This window comes from Ornithorhynchus anatinus, chromosome 9, assembly GCF_004115215.2.
Source record: "Ornithorhynchus anatinus isolate Pmale09 chromosome 9, mOrnAna1.pri.v4, whole genome shotgun sequence".
Lineage (NCBI taxonomy): Eukaryota > Metazoa > Chordata > Mammalia > Monotremata > Ornithorhynchidae > Ornithorhynchus > Ornithorhynchus anatinus.
Genome location: NC_041736.1, coordinates 10,135,341 through 10,161,445, shown reverse-complemented (window position 1 = coordinate 10,161,445; position 26,105 = coordinate 10,135,341). Strand labels below are relative to the sequence as shown.

Genomic DNA, 26,105 nt, shown 5'->3' with positions numbered 1-26,105 from the left:
AAGTGAGTAGGTTTGGGGGATTTTTCCAGGGCATTTTTGAAATGTAAATCACCTTCAGCTTTTGATGCCAAAGTAAATGCAACAAATTCTCCTGTCTTTTGTATACATTTTAATATTCACCTATGATTGTCTTCCTGCCTTAGGTGAATTAATTCAGACCACCCTCATTGAGGATCTCGTAGGTGCCCCTTAAATTGTATCTCATTGTATTTCTGGAATTCACTGATCCCTGCTTAGAAAAAAAAAAGGGTTGTTTTCAAAACATATTTGTGTAGGAAACAACAGTTGAAATAAAAAATAATCTAACAGGGAGCACGTTTTTATTACCTGTTATTGTTTTATTTTGTCATGGAAAAAAGTGTAGTATAGATGCAGAAGGAATGAGATATACAGTACACTCTTATTTGAATGAACCCAGAGTAGCCGAGGCTTGCATTCATTTGTACATTCCAAGCACTTAGTACAGTGCTCTGTACATACTAAGCGCTCAATAAATGCTATTGAATGAATGAATTAATCTGAAAAAATTTTTAATTGAAATCTGCTCTTGGTTGAGGAACAGATATTGGCAAACCCATTTAAGAAAGTATTCTTAAAAGTGAAAAGTTATTGTTAATAAATCTCAACTTCTTGACTATCCCTTTGAAGCTTGGTTGTAGCTTTGGAGGCAGTGGGGAGGTATATGGTCTTAAGTGAAATCACTGTTCTGGAGGTTGTATAATATTACTTGATCAGTTAGTTCTATTTGAGAAGAGCCACATGAATTGTTTGGACCAACCCAGAAAAATTTTATTGACAAGAAGTTAAAAATTGTGAAATGTACCACATAGTTCCTTATGATTAAAAGTAGTAAATGATTCAGAAAAAGTAATAAAATTACCAAAGGTGGAATTGTAATGGCCTCTATACCTGGGTATTTCTTACTTTACCATGAAGAACTGAGAGAAATTTAATATATATTCTATTAATGTGTACTGACCAGTTTTTCCAGGTAGTATGTGAATGTAGTCAAAATAGCAATATTAGGCATCTTTTTGCATGCTTATACCTCCTCTTAGATTGTAGAAAAATTAATTGGTACATTAAGATTATATTTGGTATGAAATATTTCATAAGAAAAAAGTTGAAGCATTATTCTTTACTTTGATCTCTTTGTTTTACCCACAGGAAGCTATATTTGGTAGGAAAGGGAAAACAGAACTTAGTGTTGACAAATCATTTTTAAGAAATTTCACAATTTCACTAACAGTTAAACTGACACACTTCTGACTTGCTCATTGATAAATGCCTATAGTAAATTGACCCGAATTGTTCTATATAAGAATTGCAAAATGTAGTTCTGAAGTTTTATTAAAATACACCTAGTGCATAATATGTGGTCTTTCAAAATTTCCAGGCTCCTTGGATATCTTCTTAATAGAATCACTGAACTTATAATGACTTATGGACTAATGAAATGCTAAGGTTTAAAATGTCTGAGATGCATTTTAGTTGACTTTTCTTTTTTACCTGCGAAGTACCAGAAGGTAAATCATTCAGATCAAAAAGTCAGCTGTTCTGGGGGAAAACATTCAGGTCTAGCTAATTAAATTGTGAATAAAATGTGCAGTAATCTTTCAGGTCTTGCAGCTTCATGTTAGGAAGTGGAAAAACTGGTGAAGTGCTAGAGGAATATGTAAGGCCTCAAGTGAACTTGGAGTGAACTTTTTGCTGCCAGCAATAGTTGTCCAAGTACTGGATGTTCTAGAACTGTAGTTTTCAAGAAAAATAAGCACTATGCTAAGATTTGCTTTCATTCCCGTTTCTAATTTAACCCTCACCCACTCTCGAGCATTGATTCTGAGCTAGAGAACTCAGCCTCTTTCTCCTTTTTCATACCAATGCTGTCACGGTGTTGGGCCAACACCACCGTCACCTCTACTCTCTGCTAGAAGAATAGTACAATCTTGGCATCTTAAGAGTAGGCAAGACTAATAATGGGTTTCACCAAAAGTTTTTGGTGAAGCAACCACTATGTATCCCCTTTAGAATCACTTCTTTAGAAATCCTGTGAAAGCATTCAGCTTGTAAAAATATTTGATATCAGTATTAAAAGTTAAATTATTCTTGTAGAAAGCCTTGTAATATACTTGTTCATAAAGTGTACCAATACTCATGTCTTTGTCATTAGTAGAAACAGAGGTAAGTTTGGAAATCTGACATATAATAAAATTATTTTTACCCTCTATCATCCTTTCCTTTCCAGGCCCATGCCCTGTTTCAAGCTGTTTGATGTTTGTAATGTGGAAACAATCTACTCTTTAAAGCAAATAGAACTCATGAGAATAAATGTACATAGTTAGAATTATAGACATGTGTATTAGTTTCTAGTTTGCCGACGTCCTGAAACGACCGTCTGCATGACTTGTGTGATAAACTTGTGTGGCAAGTTTGGTTAGTACTTATGAATTTGTTGGGTAATGTTGGCTAAATGTATGTCAGCGCCAGGATGAATTACCACAGCTTTAAGCTAATGGGAATAAGTTTAAATGTGTTTTTCAAAAGGTTGAAGATACCCGGATGGATTGGGATATAACAGTTTTGTAGGAGAGGTTTTTCCAGCCCTCTTAGCACCAACGGTGAGAGGGAATATTTAAACTTATGTATGTGTGGAGGCTTTCTCCAAAAAGGATCCGCTACATGATCAGTGGTGCCATAAATTAGGACAATCTCAGTTATACTATAACTGACTTTTTGAAGGAGTACGTTAGCCCACCCTCTTCTTCTATATCCATGTTCAATTAGCTGTGGTCAGTAAAATAGTGTTAGCACAGTAATGTGAATGAAGATTTTAAAGCACAGATAAATCCAAGATTTATATGCTTACAAGAGGTGTACACATTCCCAATCTAGGAATTTATAGTATATTCTGTGGCAGCTTTACTTGTGGGTTTGTTTCTGTCATTAAGCTTACTGCATATTTGTTTTACTGACCTTGCAAAAACATTTAGCTTCTTACTTGATTAAGATTCATTTTGCTATTGTTAAATAATGCTTTTGTGTAGTTTCATCTTACCCCCGAAGGTTATTCAGGTCATGCTAAGGCTTGTTCTGGTTGGGTATTCATTCATTGCATTGTGAAGGAGGCAGCTAACAGCTATTCCTCACAATCCACCTTTTGCCCATCATCTCGCATGGCCAGGTGTATTATGTGAAATTTTGAGGCATGCCAGTACCAGAATGATGTATACAAACTGGAAGGAGTTCAGAGAATAGCAGTAAAAAGAAAGGGGGAAGTAGAGTGAGTGATTTATAGGTATGGATTAAAGAAGTTAACATATACTTTGTTAAGCCTTATAACAATTAAAGAGGTTCATAAAGAGGGTCATGATAACAGCTTTTAGAGAAGATGATGATGATAATGGTATTTAGCACATTACTATGTGCTAAGCACTGGGGTAGATAGCTGTAATAAGCAGGTCAGACAGAATCCCTGACCCCCACACAGCCCACAGTCTAAGTAGAAGAGAGAGTAGGTCCTAATCCCCATTTTACAGGTGGGGAAGCTGAAGCACTTAGAAACGAAGTGACTCACCCAAGGTCACACAGGAGGCAGGTGACACATCAGAATTAGAACCCAGGTCATCTCACTCCCAGACCCAGGCTCTTCTCACTAGGCTGCAGTGCTTCTCTACTTAGGAGATATGTAGAGAACAAAATTATTAAAATGGGCAACTATCAAGTGTGGCAGATAAAATATCAACTATTGCTACTGTAATGAATTTAAGGAAAGAGAGGAGAAAAAAGATTAATAGGAAAAATTTGCTGAACTCCCTCATTAAAAACAGTACCGGAAAGCAGACCAACCCCCTGACAACTGGTCTGTCAGGCTAAAACATGATGAGTCACCACCATTGATACATCTGAACTATGGTTATCTTGTCACTAGAAATCGTTATGTAGAATAATGATGTGTGTTGAATGCGTTAATGAGATAGATCTTTTTGAATTTTGAATTTCTGTGATTCTCTGAGAAGGCAAGTCAATACACAGCATTGAAGCTAGCCAGCTTTGCCTTTATCCCCAGTGCAAGTAATCGATACAGCATTGCTGAAATACTATTGCCTGTTATTCTGACCATATGCAAAATATGCAGGGGATGGGTATAAGATTAATTTTTAATCAGTCATATTTATTGAGCACTTACTGTGTTCCACACAACGATATAAGACACATTCCCTACCCACAATGAACTTTCTTATGGAAAAATATTCACCTTAATCTTCATATCCTTAATTTTAAAGGATTTTAAAGAAAGTATACTTTCTCTGATTTTTCTCCAATTTCATTCCACCTTAAATGTACACCTTCAGTTTTAATTGTAGTTGATATTACCTGCCTTTGATAAACAGGGAATGGATTCAGATGATAGGGAAAGGAATACAGAGAAGTAGTGTGGCCTAGTGAGAAGCACTATGGCCTAGAGTATGGGCCTGGGAGTCTGAAGGACCTGGGTTCGAATCCCAGCTCCACTCCTTGTCTGCTGTGTGACCTTGGGCAGGTCACTTCACTCCTGGACCTCAGATACCTCATCTGTAAAATGGGGGTTAAGACTGTGAACCCCTTATGGGATGTGGACTGTGTCCAACCTGATTATCCTTTACCCCAGTGCTTAGTACAGTGTGTGGCACATAGTAAGCACTTAACAAAATACCATAAACAACAACAACAAAAAAAACATAGAGGAGCAGACCACTCACCACCGGCACATGCAATACCCATACACCAAAGCCAGTGTCTTTGGCGCAAAGGGAAGCACCAACAGGAGCTAGTTAAAATATAAGTTAATTCATTCATTCAGTCATATTTATCAAGCACGTACTGCGTGCAGAGCACCGATTCCCATCCTTCCATCAGGCCTGAAGCTTGCTAGGACTCTGAGGAGCCAGGAGCTGTGGTGATGGAAGTGATGGAGTAATGGCAACAGCAGCAAGGGAAGTTATGGTTCAAATCTTATCTCCCTTTGCTGATCCTCTTTGGCTTTTTGATAAGCACCCAGAGGTTCTTGCCTCTGTCAAAAGCCCAGGAAGAAGTTCAGCAGCAGTAGCAGTGGTACATTATTTGCCCAATATTATGAAATGTCTGTATTTGTGTTCTACATTCATCAGGGAGATACTGTGCACTGAAGATAGTAGTTTGTAAAATGAAGCTAAAGGGTTTTACAAAAAAGCACTTCATGGAACTCTATTGTATTGAAAGCCTCAGTAATGCCTGGGTTTGCACTGCCTTAACCAAGTGGAGGGAAAAGTAGTTATCTGATGGATTTGTCCCATATGAACACTTTGTTTTCCAAAGTGAATGTTTTTGCCACAATTATTTATTGACTACTTCTGTTGGAGCAAATCAGCCACAGTCATCCACAGTCATCCATGTGCAGATCCAGCCGCTATCATAATTTCAAAGGACAGTCTTTGTGCATGCTGTTGTAGGGATCATCTTTTCAGCTGCCATTGTAACCATAGATAAACTCTGTCAGTGAAGTCATCTTTTAATAGAAAGAATGGATATATGCACATAGTGAATGTGTATTAATGAATCTCCTAAAATGAATTTCCCTAATAGCTTGTGAGGTATGTGGTTTTTTGAATGGTATTTGTTAAGCATTTACTTACCATGTGCCAAGCCCAAGCACTGTACTAGGAGCAGGGGTAGTAAATAAACAGTTTGGACACTGTCCAAGAATTCAGTCTTAATTCCCATTTTACAGATGATGTAACTAAGCTAAGGAGAAGTTAAGTGACTTGTCCAAAGTCATACAGCAGCCAAGTGGCAGGGCCGGGATTGGAACCCAAGTCCTCTATTTCCCAGATCCATGCTCTTTGCATTAGGCCAAGCTGTTTCTCAACCTTTGGTTAACTTTTGGTTGGTGTACATTTCTGTTAGCATGATGTAGTTTATGCAGTGTAAGATCTTCTTTGGGGGAAGGGAGCCTGTCTACCAACTCTTTGTTTATTTTGTACTCTCCCAAGATCTTGGTTCATTGCTCTGCACACAGTAATGCTCAGTAAATACCCTTGAGATTGATGGATTCAGCCACATATTGAGTACAGTAATAATCATGGTATTTGTTAAGCGCTTACTCTGTGCCAAGCATTGTTCTAAGAGCTGGGGTAGATACAGGGTAATCAGGTTGTCCCACATGGGGATCACAGACTCTATCCCTATTTTACAGATGAGGTAACTGAGGCACAGGTAAGTTAAGTGACTTGCCCAAAGCCACACAGCTGATTAAGTGGCAGTGGTGGGATTAGAACAGTCTCTGACTCCCAAGCCCATGCTCTTGCCACTAAGCCACGGTATAGTTTTGCAACAGAATCCTAAAGGGGAGACACTTCGATCTTTATTGTTATCTCTGGGAAAATGCATCCACTTTTTTACTTAAATTGTAGTTAATAACAGGTTTTTAAATTAAGAACCTTTTTAGGTTATATGTAGTTACTGCTAATGTTTAGATATTTGTGGGGATTTTAAAATTTCATTTGAATGCTTTTGATTTTCCTTTATTGGAGTAGTTTTTTTTAATATAGACCAATTTTCCTGCAGCGTGGGAGTTCTCAAGAATCCCACATTGAGGAAGTCTCACATCAGAGTATTCATCTTCTGTCTGATGCCACAGGCATGTTTGCAATCATTTTTTCTGGCTCTGCATTGGCGCTAAATCCAGACTGGCATGTGTTGTCGGAAGAACATTCCCTAATTTTGGCATTTTGTCCTATCTCAAGCATATAATGAAAGTCTACATTCTGGCATTCCACTTCTCTTCACAAAAGTAGTTTCCTGAAAAAGAGCTATATAATCTAAAACTACACTTTACATACAAGATAATGTGTCTTATCGAACTTGCACATAGTAAGTGCTTAACAAATGCCATCATTATTATACTATAGAATTGCAGACTTTTTATTGTATTTTTTATTAAAAGTAAATCACCACTCTTTCTTAATTTATTTGTGCTTTATAAAAACATTTTACAAATACAATGGCTTTCTTTTCATGCTCCTTAATACAAAAATCACCATAAACCATCTGTTAAATGTGATGGAATAAAAGCTAAAAGGCACTAGAGAATCCCATTATGCTCCTTCCCTTCTTGGCCCTTTCACTGCTCTCATAACTCCTACTTCTTCTTTGCTGTTGTAAGCAATTGTAGCCAGTAGATCTATCTCTACAGGCTTAAGTCAAAAGGTCTTGAGGGTTGGGTGCTATAAGCCAGGATTTATACCTCTTGTTAAGCATTGACAGTTGACCTACAACCAAGGAAGGGATTTCAGCTCTCTGCTGGACTTCTGGGTTGTCTTCAATCAGTCCATCAGAGATTTAAAAAAAAAACCCAAAAATTTTTTGCTAATTTATGTAATGCAAAAATGAAGCAGAAGACATTGTTATTCTTCACCCTTTGCAACCTAAAGTTTTCCAAGTGTCACATCTCTGTTTTGGCCCTCCGTAGTCCCTATAGTGAAGTAAGGTCTTCCATTTATTTCAGCCCTATATCGTTTCTGGTGTCTTTTTGAAAATGAAATGACCAGATTTCCTAATCCTAGCACATTATGAACACACATTAATGATGGCAATTTTACTAAAAAGATAGAAAATATTAAGGGGGAGTCTCCCAAGCAACAGATCTCAAGACAGTCTCAGAATCTGGGTGATGGATTTTTTTTTTATAGAGACAGTGTTTTTTTTAGGGTACACTTGAATCTCGTGGCCCTGCCAGTCCTGTTCCTGTTGTGGCCTGGTGTGCAACGAGTATTAGACTGTAAGCCTGTCATTGGGCAGGGGTTGTTTATATCTGTTGCCGAATTCTACATTCCAAGTGCTTAGTACAGTGCTCTGCATATAGTAAGCTCTCAATAAATACTATTGAATGAATGAGTACCTAAGTAGGGGAGAGTACTGTATATTGTCAAATACAAGCAAAATGATTTTTGTATGCAGTACCTGTTTGAGACCTAACTGGTCCATGGTGTAGTGGTGATGCTGTAAACCAGCAGGCAGTGGCCCTAGAAAGCTCCATGTATCTTCACTGCCAACATTAGCTAGCCATTTTTCAGGATTCCTGCTGGGACCATCTACTTTGTGGAATGCCTTACGTGGTTCTTCGGTCAGAAATCTTCTACCAGTAATGACCCAGATCCAGCAGGTATTCCCTTACTTGCAGATTTACAGTTAGAAAATCATACTTGATGGAAGAACTGGATTTTAAGGGAAAAAAAACTGTAAGTTTGATAATGAGTCAAAAGGTAACGTCATTTTCTTTGAAATGCATTAATAAATTGGAAGATTATATTTTAGCTAGTTCCTCAGATTTTAAACAGTGAGGGAATTGTATGTCTATCTACCCAAAGCCACGCAGTCCAGAGGAAAATTTTTACTGGAAGCCTGCTGTGGACAGAGGACCCTGTTAGGTATTTGGAAGTATAAAATAAGAAATTAGAGGGGAGAGAGGATATAGGTTCCCCTGAGCAATTTAAGTTGCACGTTAAAGTTTTGACCACTCCTGACATTATAAGCCATTTGCAGTGTTCCGCTTTTTCTCCTTGATTTCATTATGACCTTTGGACTAAATCATAGGCTCTAAGTGAAAAATGATTATGCAGTTTGTGAAGAGGGCAAGAAAGTGATTTCTTTGAAAAGAATATGGAGTTGTTCAAACATCTAGCACAGAAAGGGAGTGCTCTGGTTGGAAAGCATTTTGATGTGAATTAGTTCACTCTGAGAACTATTAAAAGAAGAGACTACTCCTACTCCCATAATCCCAATTTATCCCATGAATCTTTTGATTTTACATTGGTAAAACTGTATTATAGGCAACCACAAGGCTTGCAAGAATCTATCCCAAAAGGAAAACTGTATTCTGAATTCTTGCATTGAGCAGGTCATATAATACTATATTTTTGTACAAATTTGAAATTGATAGTTTTTCCTGAAAAGTGAAAAGTACTACTTTAAAATTCAATACCCTAATTCATATATCAGCCAGTGGTATTTTATTGAGCGCTTACTATATGCAGAGCACTGTCTAAGTGCTTGGGAGAATACAAAGTTGTCAGACACAGTCCCTACCCACAACAGACTTACAGTCTAGAGGGGATGTATAGCTGTCCACTTCCCCTGCCTCCTCTCTGTCAATTATTTCAGTGTCTGTCTCTCGGGGGCTAAATGATAAACTCAAGCTACTTGATGATGGGGATCTTGGGAAGCAGCATGGCTTCGAGAAACCACTATGGGACTGGGAATCAGAGGACCTGGGTTTTAATACCAGCTCTACCACTTGCATGCTGTGTGACGTTGGGCAAATCACTTAACTTTGTGCCTCAGTTTCCTCAACTCTAAAATGGGAATTAAATACCTGTTCTCCCTCCTACATACACTGTCAGCCCCGTATGGAATAGGGACTGTGCCCAACCTGATTATCTTGCATCCCAGTACTTAGTACAGTGCTTGGCACTTAATAAGTGCTTAACAAATACCAAAATAATATAAATTTCTTATACTCTTCAAACACTCACTATTGTACTATTAATAATAATAATAGTAATAGGAATGAATGAATGGTAGACACTCAAGTTCTCAATCGGTACTGTTGACTGAAAGTGATTTGTGGCCTCCTAGAAAAATCATGTAGCTCCAAAGTATTAGAACTTATTCCAGCCTAAGGGGCCTTTTATTTTAAGTATTTTTACTAACTGTACAGAACCTAAGTAAGGTGTTGACTCAGCCAGCTGATGGTACACCTGGAATGTTTCTGCAAAAATGCAAAATGTTTCTCATCTGTAAAATGGGGATTAACTGTGAGCCTCACGTGGGACAACCTGATTACCCTGTATCTACCCCAGCGCTTAGAAGAGTCCTCTGCACATAGTAAGGGCTTAACAAATGCCAACATTATTATTCACCATGTCCAAGAACAACATAAAAGTGAAAATAGCTATATCCTAAATCCACAATCCAAAGTCAAAGTGCTGAGGCACAACTGTATGTTTTCTTTACCCTGGGGAAGTTTCCAGCAATTTATAGGTTGAGTGCATGTGTATACACAGGTAAAGTAGATATGTGTAGATATATTTACATATCTATTTTATCACAGATAACAGAACCTGCATTAATGTAAAGAGCATTCGGTTAGGGTAAGATGTATGCAGACAAAAATCTATAACTCATAAAACTAAAATCCACATAAATCCCAAATTCCTATGTTATGGAATATACTGTATAAAATATATTTAGCTGTTGGGGAGACAAACTAAGTCAACCATCGAAATATTCACATATAGAATATTTAATAAATTGCTTTTGAAACAATTTTTTATTTTTTTGTTTGGTAAAAATTGAACTAACCATAAGAGCAAAATTATGGCTTCTCTCTATAGACTATGAACATTTTATAGTTCATTATTGACATACATAAGTTCTCTGAAACTTTAAAAATGTGGTAAGGTAGAAAGTTCATTAAGAAAAATGAAGGAAACAAGGTAACCCTGCCTCTTCTGTAACCAGAGGTTTGGGTTTTGGTGAGAACATAAATATTGGATGTAGCTTTACTTGGTCAGAGCAACGTTCTATCCAGCCTGTAATCTGTCTGCCACACTGGCAAAAGATGGTGTAAGGACACTGTGATGTTTACCTTCCTTGACATCTATCTTAATGCTTGGGGACGCACCATGTAACATCCAAGTCCCTAATTTTCCCTCTAGTGACCAATTACAGACTGCTTATCCACTAATTTATTCAAACCCCTCTTGAACCTAATATTTTTGGTCTGCACAACTTCCCGTGGTAAATAATTTCATATGCTTCCCACGCCTGTGAAAAAGGTTTTCCTGTTGTTCATGTGCTGAACATACCACCTTGAAGCTTCAGTAACTGCCCTCTAATATTCAAGCAACTACTAAATCTTGCTGATTCTTCCTCCTCAACACTTCCTACATCCATCCTGTTCTCTCTACCCAAACATCCACCAATGTGATTCAAGCTGCTGTTGCTTAAAAGGAAGCAGCATGGCATAGTGGCTAGGCCATGCGCCTGAGAGTCAGAAGGTTATGGGTTCTGACCCTGGCTCCGCCACTTGTCAGCGGTGTGACCTTGGTCGAGTCACTTTACTGCTCTGGGCCTCAGTTACCTCATTTGTAAAATGGGGGGTTGAGACTGTGAGCCCCATGTGCAAGAGGGACAGTGTCCAACCAGATTTGCTTGTATCCACCACAGTGCTTAGTAGTGCCTGGCACATAGGAAGTGCTTAACAAATACCATCAACATTATTATTATTATCTCACAGATTACTCTGTATTAAGCTCCTCCCTTTGCCTCACTCCCTGTCTCCTTCAGACTGTACCACACATTCCTTCCTGGATCATCCTTCTATAATGACACTCGGCACACATCACTTAACAATAATAATAATAATAATGATAATTGTGGTATTTAAGCGCTAATTGTGTGCCAGGCACTGTAGAAGCAAATTGGGCTGGACACAGTCCTTTTCCCACATGGGGCTCCAAGTGTCATTCCCCATTTTACTGATAAGGTAACTGAGACACAGAGATGTGAAGTGACTTTCTCAAAGTGACACAGCAGCAGAGTGGTGCATGAGGGATTAGAAGCCACAACCTTCTGACTCCGAGATCCCTGCTCTATCCACTACTGCAAAACTCAAGTTTTTTTGAGTGTGGGTTTTTTTTCCCCTGTGTTAAGGTGCTGAAAATTTAGTATTCTATAAGAAAGTCATTTGACCTTTCTATGGTTATTATTCCATTGTTGGGTAGGGATTGTCTCTGTTGCTGAAATGTACTTTTCAAGCACTTAGAGTGCTCTGCACACAGTAAGCGCTCAATAAATACGACTGAATGAGTGAATGAATGAATGCAGTATTGTTTGTCAGATGGAGTCTGTACTAGGACACACAAAATAGGGAGTTTTGAAGTCTATTCTTTGTTTTCAAATATCCTCTTAACAAGGACAAATAGGAAACTGATTTTTGCAACCTTTCTCCTGAGATTAATAGTGTATATTTAATTAGAAGACTAAGAAATGACTATTAAGCACCTTGAAATATAGAATCTGATATGAATAATTGTCACCTTAATAGAAAACAATAGGATAGGTTAAAATAAATTACTATTAATTTAGCTTCAGGACTGATATTTTTAAAATATTCTACATATGTTTTCCTTTAAATAGGTATTTAATATAATATTATTGTAGTAATTTGAAACATTCTCACTGACTTCCACCTACCCAAAGTGCCAACTGGTTGGTGATTATTGGAAACTGTTGAAATTTATGTATAGAATCATTGAAGTCTTTCGAAAGGGTTCTGGCACTAAATACAGTATTTCTAAAAAATGAATTTTCTATAAATATATATATTACATATGTATTAATTTCAAGGAAATTGCTATCAAAAAGGAGCCAATCTAAATGGTAAATGAGAAAAAGTGTAACATTCCAATTTTAACTACAGCCCCAATTTGGTGTAAAGCCCTGCCAAAATTGATTTATTATTAGATTAGACATAGTAATTTACAAAAAAAAAAGTAAAAATAAGCACAATAGGTGTGAATACAGGTTTCTAAGGTTAGTCATTGGATATAAGGAAACAAAAGACCAGAACACGGCAAAAGTGACATTTAACTTGATCTGACCAGCACTTCTCTGAATGTCCATATCCACATTAGACTTTGGCATTACAATTTGCTTTTCGGTATTGCAAGTTAAATAACCTTCAGGATTATATCTACAGCTTCAAATACACAACGCTATAGATACATTTAAAAATGGTTTATTCTGTTGAAATGTCAAGTTTAAATATGACTGTCTCAGGTTGAGGAAAGAGTGGTTGCATTAATGTCTGAGCTGCCTGACAGTTGCTGTGCTGCTGCAGGAAGACTGTCAGATGAAAATAATTTTCCGTGGGTAGAGAATAAAAAGTTGACACTGATTTTAACTGAGTTATTTATCTTGAGTAGTAGAATCAGAAATGGGTCCATTGATAATTTTCCTCCAGAGACATTTTGCAGTTTAGTGGAATTATATCCATTTAGCTAGATTACCTCCACCCGCTAAACAAGTCAGTAAGAGATTGGTAAAGTAAATACTGCTAGCAAATATGGATGACATTTATTTTAATGGCAGGTTTTTCTCTGATTTGTTTGAAGCATAGTGAATGTGACACTGTTGTAGTCTCATTTAAAGTCAAAACTCTAGCATGCACTGAGGATCTATGGCACATTATCCAGCTGTGTTTCTGTGTAACCAATTGAAAATGTTATTTTAGTAAATAGTTCTGTTAGCCATTTGAAACAGATTTGATCAGATAATGGCTCTATTACCAAGATTTTAGAACTCAGTGGTGAAATTTCATTTTGTAGCCACAACTCGCTTCTAGGTACTGCACAGAAGTCTTCTCATCGTTGTGATTTGCTTGTAAACAGAGCTGATAGCTATTTAGTACCATTAGGATTTGACTAAAATTAGTGTTCAGATAAAATTAGTGTATAAAAAAGGTCTCCACAATTATTTTAGCTGGCAGATAACAAAAATCCTAAATTTCTCAGGTAGAGCACCCTGATTTTTCAGTTTTTATTTCTATTGAGAGGTGTCCAGTTTTCTGATGGGATATTATATTCATTACCCTTTCTTTGGAAATAGTAATTCAGTAATTACCTTTTATTTTGGTTGGATATTTATCTCACTAAATCTTAGTTGAAACTTTAGTCTTTGAAGATTTATTTTGTCTTTTTTATTGGTAGGGAGGCCTGCAGAGCTTAAGGCCACAAAGAGAAGCAGTGTGGCCTAGTGGAAAATAGCACAGGCCTGGGAGTCTGAGGACCTGGATTCTAATCCCAGATCCACCACTTGTGTGCTGTGTGACCTTGGGAAGTCACTTAAGTTTTCTGAGCCTCAGTTCCCTCATCTGCAAAATGGAGATTAAAATGAGCTCCTTTCTACATAGAATGTGAGCCCCATGTGGGACCTGATTATCTTGTATCTATCCCGGTGCTTAGTACAGTGCTCGGCCCATAATAAGTGCTTACCAAACACAACACACTATTATTGTTATTATTGTTATTTTTCAATTTAATGCATTTGAAGAGAAAAGAGTAATAACACGGGGGTCACATTTTCATGGATCTTAGTTTTTAGTTTTAGAAGTGTAATCAAATAATTACAAGTTTAGAGGACTATTTTATAGCTGTAATAGACTTTTTATTTTTTCATACAGTAATTTTAAGACATAAAGGAAGTGATAGATTTCTTTGGTAATAGGACACAGTGATGTTGTATTGTGGGGGTTGTGGCATGTTCCTGACTGCTGAGATGGGGAACTGCTGGGAAGATGGTTGTTGTGCATTGTTGAATGCCACTCCACCTGGCACATCACCTTTAGAGATTAACTGACTTCAGGTGTGTTCCTTTCGTAGTAAACCTGTTTGACTATTTCCTGTATTAAAAAAATAGACGTTCAGACAACTCATGTACTGAGGCATAATGCCTAGTGGAAAGAGCATGGGATTGAGAGTCAGGTGCTGTTGTGTGACCTTGAGCAAGTGATTTTCATTCACGTTGTTGTCATTATTATTATTGTCATTGTCTTCATCATGGTTATTCTCTTTTGATTTCTTCTTAGAAAATTCATCGAAATGTATTTGATATTTTTTTGCCTAAAAGAATCTGGCTCATGCAGAATAGGAAAACTGAATCAGAATCAATATATACAGACTAAAAAATTTAAAATATTCGGGTTTTTTTTTCCCCTTTCTTCAGATGGTTAGGTCAGTAGTCTCAGGTATTGTTTTATCTCATCGAAGGGATTTTAACATTTTTTCTCTGAGGCATTATGGGTTCTTTGTATGTTTCTCCACTTGAGTGATAAAGATTATCAAGAGTTGCATTTTGGGTGACTAAAGAATGGCAGCAAGCCAGTCCAGGATACAAATAAATATCACTAAGGCAAGGCAACTTTAAAAGTTGTGACCATGTGTCAAGAAAGCAAATTGTTATTTTTCTCAAAGAAATAAAGTTTACTAGCAGTGACTTATGAAAGATTCATAGGATTTATGTCTTTCACTGAGTCCCTCCACCTTCCTGCCCCTTCCTATAATTCATTTCCGTTTCCTCTTTGTCTCCTTTTTTTTGTCTTACCATCATCTGATACTGTTCTTTCTCTCCTATATTTACCAGAATTTCCCCTTCATACCCAAATCTCCTTTGCTTTTTTCCAATTAACCCTCTCTAGCTACCATCTAAAGGGGAATATTTACAATAGTAATTAGAAGAACTTGAAGTGAGAACAAACAAAAACTGAAGTTTTATTGGGCCATAATAGATTGTTGCCATTTTTGTAGATGTCATGCTGATGTTTGGAAAGTGTTTTCCATTGAAAAATTAACCAAAACTTAGCCAACCATGACAACACTCGTGTATTCCAAAATTAATTTTATGGTTAAATTGTAAAATTGAAATAAACAACACATATGAAAAGCCTTGGAAATCTCAAATTCTAATGTTTTTTATTTTTATATAATTTCAAAAGACAATTTTGTTGCACTTTAAAATTCAGTTGTATAATCCGACTTATTTGGTTGGAGTATGTTACTTTAAAGTCATATTCAGGAAGTTGTAATTCTCGTATATTTCTAAAATTTATTTTTGAGCCTAACAAATTTTCAGTAATTTTATAATTAAATTAATGAAGTAACAGTTGTATTTAAAAGGACTAACTGACCTTTTTCCTCTAGCAAACTGTCTTTTCTTGAAGTATAGTCCAGTATTAAAGTGGAATTGTTTTACAGAATGTCAGTGTTAGGGAATATGTAAATCATTACATTTAACTGTTCTGAATGTCTTATTAATCTGTCAAATTTATTGTTGCCCTAAAGTAATTTTCACCGAGAGTGAAATATAAAATTCAAATAACTTTTTTATTTGAGCAAAAAAAGATACTTCAGTTCTTTTAAATATCCTGAATGAAAAAGTACTATTGTTGATGGCCTTCAAAAGAAGATTTTGGATCCTCCTGCTTTCCTAGGGGACTATGAAAGTCCCACCCAGGCTGGAAATCTGGGACCAGGACTGGGAGAAAAGGTCACAACTATTCCCCTGCTCCTATCCCTTTTTCATTAAAACATTCAGCAGACTCCTGTGAAATATGTGTTTGCCAGGCACACACTGTAATGAAATCACATTGTATAAAACATTTTGCAGAAGTCCTTTCAAACCTTGAGTGTTTCTTGAGGGAACCCCCCTGTCCTCTCCCTTATTCTAAAGGTATTGCAGTCCATCTTGGGTTCTTCTGAACACTGGAACCATCCTGCCCCCATCCCCAAATCCCTCCCTTTGGGAGAACTTCACTCCAAATAGTTCCCCTCCTTCTCCGTACACATGCTTAAGGGCTCGGGGGATACGTCCTGCCTTTTGCCTTCTCCGGTGTAAACTTCCTTCTGCTGCCTAGGTTATTTTTCTAAAGAAAGTGGTCCATATCTCCTGACTCCTCAGGAACCTTCATTGGTCGCCCATCCATCTTCATGTCAAACAGAAACTCCTTACCATCGACTTTAAGGCACTCAATCAGCTCTCCCCCTTCCACCCTACCTCACCCATCTCCTAATATTCATTCATTCGTATTTATTGAGCATCTACTGTGTGCAGAATACTGTACTAAGTGCTTGGGAGAGTACAGTACAACAATAAACAGTCATATTCCCTGCCCACAGCGAGCTTACAGTCTAGAGTCTAATACATTACAACCCACATACTTCACTCCTCAAACACCGATGTACTTGTTACACCTCAATCTCATCTATCTTGCTGTTTTGGAGACAGCCAAGTACATGGTGTATTTTATGGCCTGAGCACCACCTGAGTGCCCTGGCTGTGTCATTCCCACCGATACCATTAACTAACTGCCCCAGCCATTAGCATGCTCAATGGCTGGTGGACTGGGACCCCCTTATCCCTGAGTCCTGGGCTACAGCCAGTAAACCTTCTGTGTCAGTCCGGTCCTACACATATGTATAAGGCAGGGGACGGACCACCTGCTGATCAGTGGCCAGTATGGAACTTGATGAACGACTATCCTGTCTTGACATATGCAAATCAAGCATCATGATTTTCCATGAATATGAATATAGATGTTGGGTCTGTCATCCAAATATTAAAACAATATGATTATGTAATAGCTAAGAAATAAATCTGCTCAATAAATTTTATCCACAAACTGAATATATGAATAATGGAACAGTTTTTGTTTGTGTTGCTTCGTCATGGCGAGTTACACACCAATGAAAGTCAACGTTACTCATTTGGGACACTAGCGTAGTATTCAGTAATAGTTTACTGGTGATATCTGAGTGGTTGGCTGCGAATATCCTTCTCTGTTTGCCGATTTTGTCTGCAGATATTGTCTGGGGCTGTTGGAGGAGTTTCCTTGCCTATGCTTATTCCCCTAATCGCTGACAAAGCTGGAGAGTTCTGTTATTATTTACTAATTGCCATCCTATACACTGGGTATTAGTACTCTACATTCTAGGCACCAGGCGTAATGAAACCAGTAATGTGAAAAATTTGGTATATTAGATTATGCGCTAATCTAATATGTGGTCAGTCTTAAGCATGCACCATTTGTAACTATTTCACATTATTTTAGAAACAATAAGATAATTTAATCCAATGATAGTTTTATTTAATCTTGTGTCCTTTAGCTTTTAACACAAGGGATTTGATGTTAAAAAGTTTTATATAGGAAGACTTGCTCATAATATTTTCTTGGACCAGACTCAAAGTTCTTGAACTTGAGCTACTGGTTATTTCCCAGTGTTGCATTCTTAATAATATGTCTTCCAGGAAGGGATTTCTTTTCTTCATTGTTGTATTTTAGTGTAAATCTAAAATATAAAGAAACCAAAAAACATTAGTATTAATTAATCTTTAGTGGATTTCCCATCTTCTAGGGAGCTAACACAGGCTCTTTTTTGAGGCCAGAAACTGACATGCTCTAAACCATACTGAATAGTGCTAAAGCGATTAGAAATATGGATAAAAAAGTACTGTTGTTGAAATACATGAAAATCTGGAAAAGGTAGTTTTGCTAAAGTCATGAAAAATTGAAATTGCACTCTTAAATTGATAAACAAATTCTTAAAGTCAGCAGAGTTCATGGGAACATTTAAATTAAGTGGTGAATATTATTTTTGAGGAAAATATAGATTATAATTGTGTTTAACCCATATAAAAATGTAGTCAAAATATAGGATTGATTTTACTGTTTTTTTGGTTTACTATATTTTCAAAGGCAAAGAGTTAATATTTTCTCTTCGGGACCTTTAGAGTTAGTCTATCTTGTTTACATGGTTTCCATTTAATTAGGTCACAATTGTACATCATGTTCCTAATCCTAATTCCTAATCCCCTTCTTAGATTCCAGGGTGATCGTATACATCTGATTTGAGACTAAACTATAGTCCACTCTATGTGTTTCTTGGGCCTAATGTGGCACCTTTTCTGCTCACCCCTTGTGAGCTGTCTTTCCTCTTGTCACCACCCACCAGATTTAGACTTCTGCCAAGTTAGGCTGTGGCACTAAATACGCACTGTGTACTCAGTCACATCTTACACTACTCAGGCTCCCATAGTTTGAGGCAAAAATTCTTCCCATCTCTTTTTCTCTTAGTTTCTCAGACGCACTTCTTTATGATCCGGTGAACTGGGAGAATCCGACTGCAAGGGTCAGAGAGTGTGGGAAGACTAGTTGGTGTGCGATGATAATGCCAGAACCCAAAACTCTTGTTATGGCATGGGAGATTATGGAGAATTACTGTTTATTGTGGGTGCCACAGTTACCAAGAGTGATAATGACATATGGAGAAACACAGTGGAAAGTGCATGGGCTTGGGAGTCAAGGGACCTGGTTTCTAATCTTGCTCTGCCATTTTCCTGCAAAATGACCTTGGTAAAGTCATTTCACTTCCCTGTGCTTCAGTTTTCTCATCTGTAAAATGGAGAGTAAGTACCTGTTCTCCCGCCTATTTATCTGGGAACCTAATGTGGGACAGGGACTGAGCCGACCTTATTATCTTGTCTCTATCCCAGCCCATAGTGAGTGCTTAGCAAATAGCAGAATTATGTGGAAGCACATAGAAGGGGCATCATTGAAACAGAAATGAGCCATGTAATTAAGTTGGGAATGGGTATCCTATTCACATGAGAGAATCATCAGAGGAGGGCTATGGAAGGAGATGAGTTGGTGAATTTGGAATCGTACTGCAGTGGAATAAATTTGGTTACATATTAAGGGCTATGAAGTGTTCAGAGTATTATAATCTCTGCTACACTGAATGTTTACCTTATACAATGTGATGGAAGCATTAGGGACACTTTTTCCCACAACAGGAATCCTATTGGTGTAGGAAGAAACAGTCATGTATATGCACATAGAATCAGTTAAGATGTGATGCTATTATGCTTTCTCAGCCTTACCATAATCTGTAGCATTTTGTGTGTGTCTGGCTTTTTTTTGGAAATTTCACAGTATTTAAATCAGTAAAATAAAAGTGAATTTCAAGGTCTAAATTGTTCTATTAGTGGTGGACATAAAAATTAAAAGGAATTTTAATCAAAAATGTCAATCATAGGGGAAACTTTAGAATTGCTGAACTCCACAAAATCACAGCTTTCCCATTAGATGAGGTTCTTCAAGAACACAACTCCCACCAAAAAACAAAATGTATGAGAAAAGATTCACACAGAGGAACAAATAAGTCTTAAGTTTGAGAAGGAACCCTCCAGTGCCAGTTGAGTTGGGGGGCCGTGGGAAGTGGTGGCCACCCAATCATTCTAAAACTGGCCCTAATGGGCCAGGGATTTAAGAGGATCCAGTGCCAAAATGTAACAAAATGATAAATAAAATTGTGTGGCTACTTTAGAAGTATGTAGTTTACCACTTCAGCATTTCTTTCAAGTCCCAAATGTGTTTTTGCAACTAAGTAGTCTTGTCAAAGAAAACTACATTTACTTTATGGCTTTGAAATCTTCTTAAAAAGGAATTTGGCCAATTAAGGGCCAGTCTGTTAGTTAATTATTGTACTTTAATGTCTTTTCTATCTTTTAAAGATACTTTACACTAATATAAAATTAATGAGGAATTATAAATTAGAGAAACAAAATTTAGCAAGTCTTTATGTTCATTCTGAAAAAGGCTGTGCCCACAATCTTTAGACATGTGATAGTGTACAAAATATATTATACAAATTTGAAGACAGTTTTATTGTTATGCATAGCATAATAAATATAAAGACAGTTTGTGTTAAGATAAATAGTAAGAATGAATTGAACTGAATATTTTTTTTCAGAACTTCAATTCTTAGCTCCATGGGAGTCTTTTGTTTAAAAGCCATATTGGTAGAACAGTTGTGTTAAATAATTAAATAGATTCAGTTCTGCCAGAAAACGTTTTTTCACTGCCATTAGTGAGCCATTAAAATTAGTGAACATTTTCTCAAAAGAGTTGTGTGCATCTGCATAGAGTTAGACCCAGGGTGAGTACTAAAACGTGAGTTTTCCTTAATGAAGTGTTCTACAGGAACTCAATCCCTGCATTATGGGAAAACTGACTTTACATTAGTGTTTTTAAAAGTTTCGTTTATTTTTCACTTTTGGTAACCTAGCGGAAAAATATGGAAATTGATTTTTTTTTCCTAAGAAACTTTTAAATGCATTTACCTTTTATTACAAATTGTGCAAGGTCATTACTGAACACTTTTATTTCAGTCATGTATCATGATAGGTCAGTGTACATAAATTGTAACTCAAGTCCTCATAAAAAGTCAGGGGCCATTTGCCTGTTCCTTGCCATTTATTCTCAGTGATGAAAAATTTCAGGTCAGGGAGCCTACAGGCTAAAAACAGAATATGAAAAGTTTTAAGACTCAGTTGATCTTTTACTTCTAAAAAAAAGTAATTGATTTTAGCAAGGCTTCACAAATAACCTATGTCTACTCATCAGTGACTAGGTTAAAATCAAAAACTTTATGTAATTGTGAAATAAAGAGTGAGTTAGAAATACTGAGTTAGGAAATCCAGCAACTAGTTAAGCCAAAGAGCTTAATTCTGTACAGGCAAAAGCAGAAAGTATATAGCAAGAATGTTGGTAACTAACCCACAAGTTTATGAGCTCCATATTTTAGTTTTAATTATATTTAATTGTATTTATTAAGCATTTGCTAAGCTGGAGAGGGCTCCCTGCCTCTAGCTTTGCCCCCAAGTAGTGTTGTGTACAACTTTTAGAGGCTTAAGCTTAGTGTTTGGGGCTTTAGCACTGAGTGCAGAAAGGATGATATGTTCTTTTCCCCCAGTTTGTTAAAGGCCTCTCTAGGTGGACTTCAGACAGAGCATTCTTCTTCTGGAGATGAAAAGGAAGGTTAGAATTTGGTTTAATGATGATCAGGCAAGGCAGAAGAATGTATTCTAATGATCAGCATCAAATATTCTGAAGTATGAAGTAACCTCAGTGAATCATCAATTATGATAGTAGTTATACATTTACAAATGTAATAAAATTTACAAATAATAGTTATAAATTTACAAATCTATAACTAAATTCTACAAATGTAATTTATAAAAAATTAGCTTTGACCCAGTAAGAATTGGAAAAAAAAAGAGGGCAAGAGTGACTCAGTTTTGCAGACTCAGCTAAGAATATAAATGCTGCAAGTAATTTCTTGACACTCGCATAGCTCCGGAGTCTCTAAAGTGGCTCAGACTTTAGGTACCTTAAGGTCCATGTCTGGCCAGTTATATCCTAGAATTATTTATTAATTAGTGTTCCCTTTATGAGAATATGAGATCTGGAGGAGGGGGCAAATGAAGGTCAGGTTTCTGGGATGAAGTTATTTAAAGGGAAGCAGGAAGAGAATATTTTTGGGTTGCTATTATATTACTAATAAACCCATAGAAATTGCTATCTCTCCTGCTGCTCATTTGTAAAATTAGGCCCTTTTTTCCCATTGCTCCGAGGACTGCCTTTCCTTTTCTCATGCTTTTTTAAAATTATTATTTTGTTGTCCTTTAGAGATGTGCTCCGAGTCCCTTACTCTCTTCACTTGGGGAGCCCAGCAGATGAAGGTGATTTCAGCTACCTCCAAGAAAACCTTTCCATATTTACTTTTCTCTTCCTGACCTCCAAAATGCCCTACAATCTCTTAATTTTTTTCTTCCCTCAGGATACCTCTCTTGGATTATCTGCTGGTGCGTTTATCCAGTTCATGTGACGAAAACACATGCTAAAGCGAAACTGGGTGTATTAAGGAGATTTTTTTTTTTGGTGGATTTGGGGAGCTTGTGGGTGGCTGGGGGGCAGTCTGGTTGTATGTATAACACCTGTGTAGTAGGTCTCAACTATCCTCAACATGGTGGCCATCTGTGTACAAAAGAGTACATGGGTGGTCATCTGTCCTATCGTGCTCATCATAGTGCCCTCCCATCAATAGAGTTTTGAATGATCATGCAGATGTAGGATTGGAGGGCCAGGGTGAAAGGAGATGGAGGATGGGAAAAGGAAAAGGGTGGCGCAGCTGTAGAATGGGTTGGGCAACAATCCCATTCTTTGATTATTCTCGGCATTTTGACAGCGATATCAGCAACACTTTGATTCATTTCTTCAACATGGCAGCCACGTGCACTCACAGTCTGCATCTGAGCACCACCTGACCTTTATGTTTTCTTGTGGGTACCTGCAGGTTGGCTCAGGTCAAATGTGGGTATGCTCTAGTCTTAACAGAAACACGACATGAAGCCATGCAATAGGAATAGAACTCAGTGGATAGATCTGGATCACCGACACAATCAAGTTAAGTGGGTCCTTACACCAAACTTTGATTAAAAATGACAAAACTATTCAGAGCAATCCAGAGGAAAGGTGGGGACAAGGAAGTTAGCTAGTATCTGTTTACTGACTCTGCAAAATTTCCAAAGAAGTTTCCAAATTGAAGATGTTGTCAGTGTAAACCTTGAATAGGAAAAGGATGTAGCATAACCTCAGTAACTGGACTTCTTGTTTCTTCTCTTTGTTCTAATATACAAATAAGGAAATAGTTTTCCCCATAAAATGTAAATGATGAATTTTGACTCAGGTCTGCCTATGATTATGCAGGTCAAGGGATCCATATGTATTGGCTCCTTGGGCAATGTCTTAATGAAACCTTCTTTGTAGATAGTAAATTCTTCCATAGTACCACTTTCAAGAGAGACAAACTATATTTTACCTTTTGAGCTTATGTAAAATGTTGACTACCATAATGTTGCTTTTGCTGCTAAAAAGGATTTGTTGTATGTGGTATATAAAGTGTTTTCTGCAAAATGCATTCCCTCTTGTTGTCTGCATTTTATGAGAAATACAATGGCATGAAAATAATCAATGATATTTTTGCTCTGCTTCAGTAGGTTTTGCTATCACAACGGCAGCTTCAAAATAAACACATTAGCCACAATTCTACCCTCAGTTAAAATGAATTCTGTTGTGTGAGAAAAGGAGAAACAAAAAGAATACTCAAACCAGCCACATTTAAAGGGGCATTTTGGGACAGTAACCAGAGCAGAGTGCAACTGAAAATTTTGTCAGAAAAATGTCACTTAAGATATATCTCTAAGGAATACACACAACTTTGGAAAATGCATTTGACTACTTTGTTGTTCATGTTGGAATTATAGAATTTGTTTTGCGTGATAAAGCCATTTTACTCACAAAGTGTAGGTCAAGATAAATACCATGACTCATGGCAACTAATATTTATAAATTACTCTTAGAAATGAAATGACTTAGTGTCTCAGAGCTTTGATGTAAAAAAAAGTTGTATTTTCATTAATCCAAAAGAGTTAAAATCAAACTTATTCGGTACTCTCTGCTTCAAAAAAGCTTAGATGTTCTATTTGATATGAGAGTGGCGCAGGAGTTTATGGTTGCCCCTGCAACCTTGGTGATAGATTTGAATTGTATGGACTTTTAGGATGAGAGTGGACACTGCAGTATTGGTTCACATAAAAGCAATGTGTTAGGATGCAGGAGGATTTTGCATTAGTTGGGAAATGGATCATGCATTGGTTGGGAAATGGGGAAGACTGGCAATTAAGAGGAGGAAACATCAGTTTAGTAATTCCAATGGTGAAGACAACGCATGTTGTAGCACTCTGTGTTTAGCTGTGAGCCTGAACACACACCCATTTCTTCTGATTCCTTGCCGCACTTTGTCTAGAAATGCCCTTGTTATTGAGTGAAAGTTTACTTTCTAATGTGGCATTTTAGGTCAAACTGTAGTGAAACACGTCTTCTGGCAGAACCGAATATATTAACAAACTTTGGAAGCATGTTCATAATTTCTTAAGAAATATGTCTTTGCAAAATGCTTAGCTTTACCTAACATTTAAGAGAGCTTAGAAGTTCTCCAAGTCATGAATTTAAGCACATTCAATTGGTTTTTTTTGTTTTGCAAGTTTGCCATTATTCTTCTTATACGGTACAAATTTATTTCTCTGAGTTTACCCCTTGAAATGAGATGACTTAGCAGACTTCACTATTTCTGAATATATGTGTATGCTAATCAACTCTCCTTCATTTACCTTAAGGTCTGGAATTCACGTTATGTTCTTTTGCCTTTTAGATATGGAGTCTGGAGAGCGGTTAACATCATCAGCAGCCTCTTCCACTACATCTACTTCATTGTCAACGTCTTCTACACCTTCTGTAGCTTCGACAGTTTCTAAAGGTGGCCTTTCCACCGGAGTCACATCTCTTAGCTCCACAATCAACACCTGTGGTGAATATATCTTATATACTTTTTTCAATTTGCAATGTCGTTTGTGTAGCATTCTTCATGAGAGCTTTTCACAGACTTAAGTGTATTCCTACGTGGAAAAGACAAGTAGCAATCAGGGTAAATCTTCGACATACCTCTGTCAGAGCATTGGGTTGAACTATCAATAGATTAATTATAGTTCCCTAATTGACAAATCGTTCTATGAGACTAGTTAGCTTTACAAATAGTGTTGTTCTCTGCCAGTGGTAAGCACTCAAATGCCATCGATTGATTGATTACTCTTGATTCAGCTGTTTGACAAGCTGTTTCTGAATGCCACATTTCATAGATGAAATATAGCTGGAGGCAGTCAACATATTTGACCCCAAACTCTATAGTAAAAAAACTAGTATGTGGGAAGGCAGGATGTCTAGATTTAAAATTTCCTGTTTGCCACTGAACTCAGAGTTAAGCCACTCCTAATTGTTACCCAGAAATCATAATATTTTACTTGACAAGTAGAGGATTTTATTTCAGAATGTTCACTTACTCAACCTGGTGCATAAAATAGGAAAATCCACTTCCTGAAAAATAATCTCTGTGCCAGTAGAAAATATTTGAGGTTACATTTCGTAGACAGTCGGTATCTGAAATAATTTGATGAGCTGTAAGAATGACAAAAGATATTTTAAATGTTAAAATGAATCTAGAATCAATTCAGTATTAAAATTTTGCTTGATCCCAGTGATGTTTCCCGGACAGTGAAAAAATACTTCTATAATGAATAAAAATATTACTGGTTCAAATTCCACCCTCACCACCACAATGCTTTGTTTTGATATATGCGTTCAGGGGTTTTCTGCACAGTTTTAGAGTGTGACTATTATTCTGTCTTTTAAAATTTATTACACTATACCTGCATTTCATTAAGCTTATCTTTTGGACCTTGAGCATCCAATTCTATGTTTATCTGAATATGCATGCAGGTCTTACAATGATCTTTTGGACCTTGAGCATAATTCTAGATAAATTGCTTTCTCAGTAAAAATTGGTTTCGAATTAACGCATTCACTTTAACACTCCTCCAATCAGTTTTTATTTCCTTATAAGCAACACTTGAAAATATAGGCATTTTGATGCAAAATTTAACTATTTGCCCACAAAATTAAAACAGTGAAATTTTCTGTAGACAGTAGTGGTAACCATATAGAAAGGCATTTAAAAAACCACCAAAAGACTTTGTGAAAACATTTTAACATTCCAAATTATGTTGGCATCCAAGGG

At 36.9% G+C, this 26,105-nt stretch overlaps 1 protein-coding gene across 8 annotated transcripts in view; it reads left to right on the top strand.

The window, feature by feature from the left end:
- BAZ2B (bromodomain adjacent to zinc finger domain 2B) overlaps positions 1 to 26,105 on the top strand; it is a 211,816-nt gene that overhangs the window by 73,477 nt on the left and 112,234 nt on the right. For all 8 annotated transcript variants that reach the window (XM_029072364.1, XM_029072361.1, XM_029072358.1 and 5 more), the window contains one exon: positions 24,687 to 24,842. In XM_029072364.1, the coding sequence (XP_028928197.1) occupies positions 24,689 to 24,842 (154 nt within the window). In that variant the 5' untranslated portion in view covers positions 24,687 to 24,688. The remainder of the gene's footprint in view (positions 1 to 24,686; positions 24,843 to 26,105) is intronic.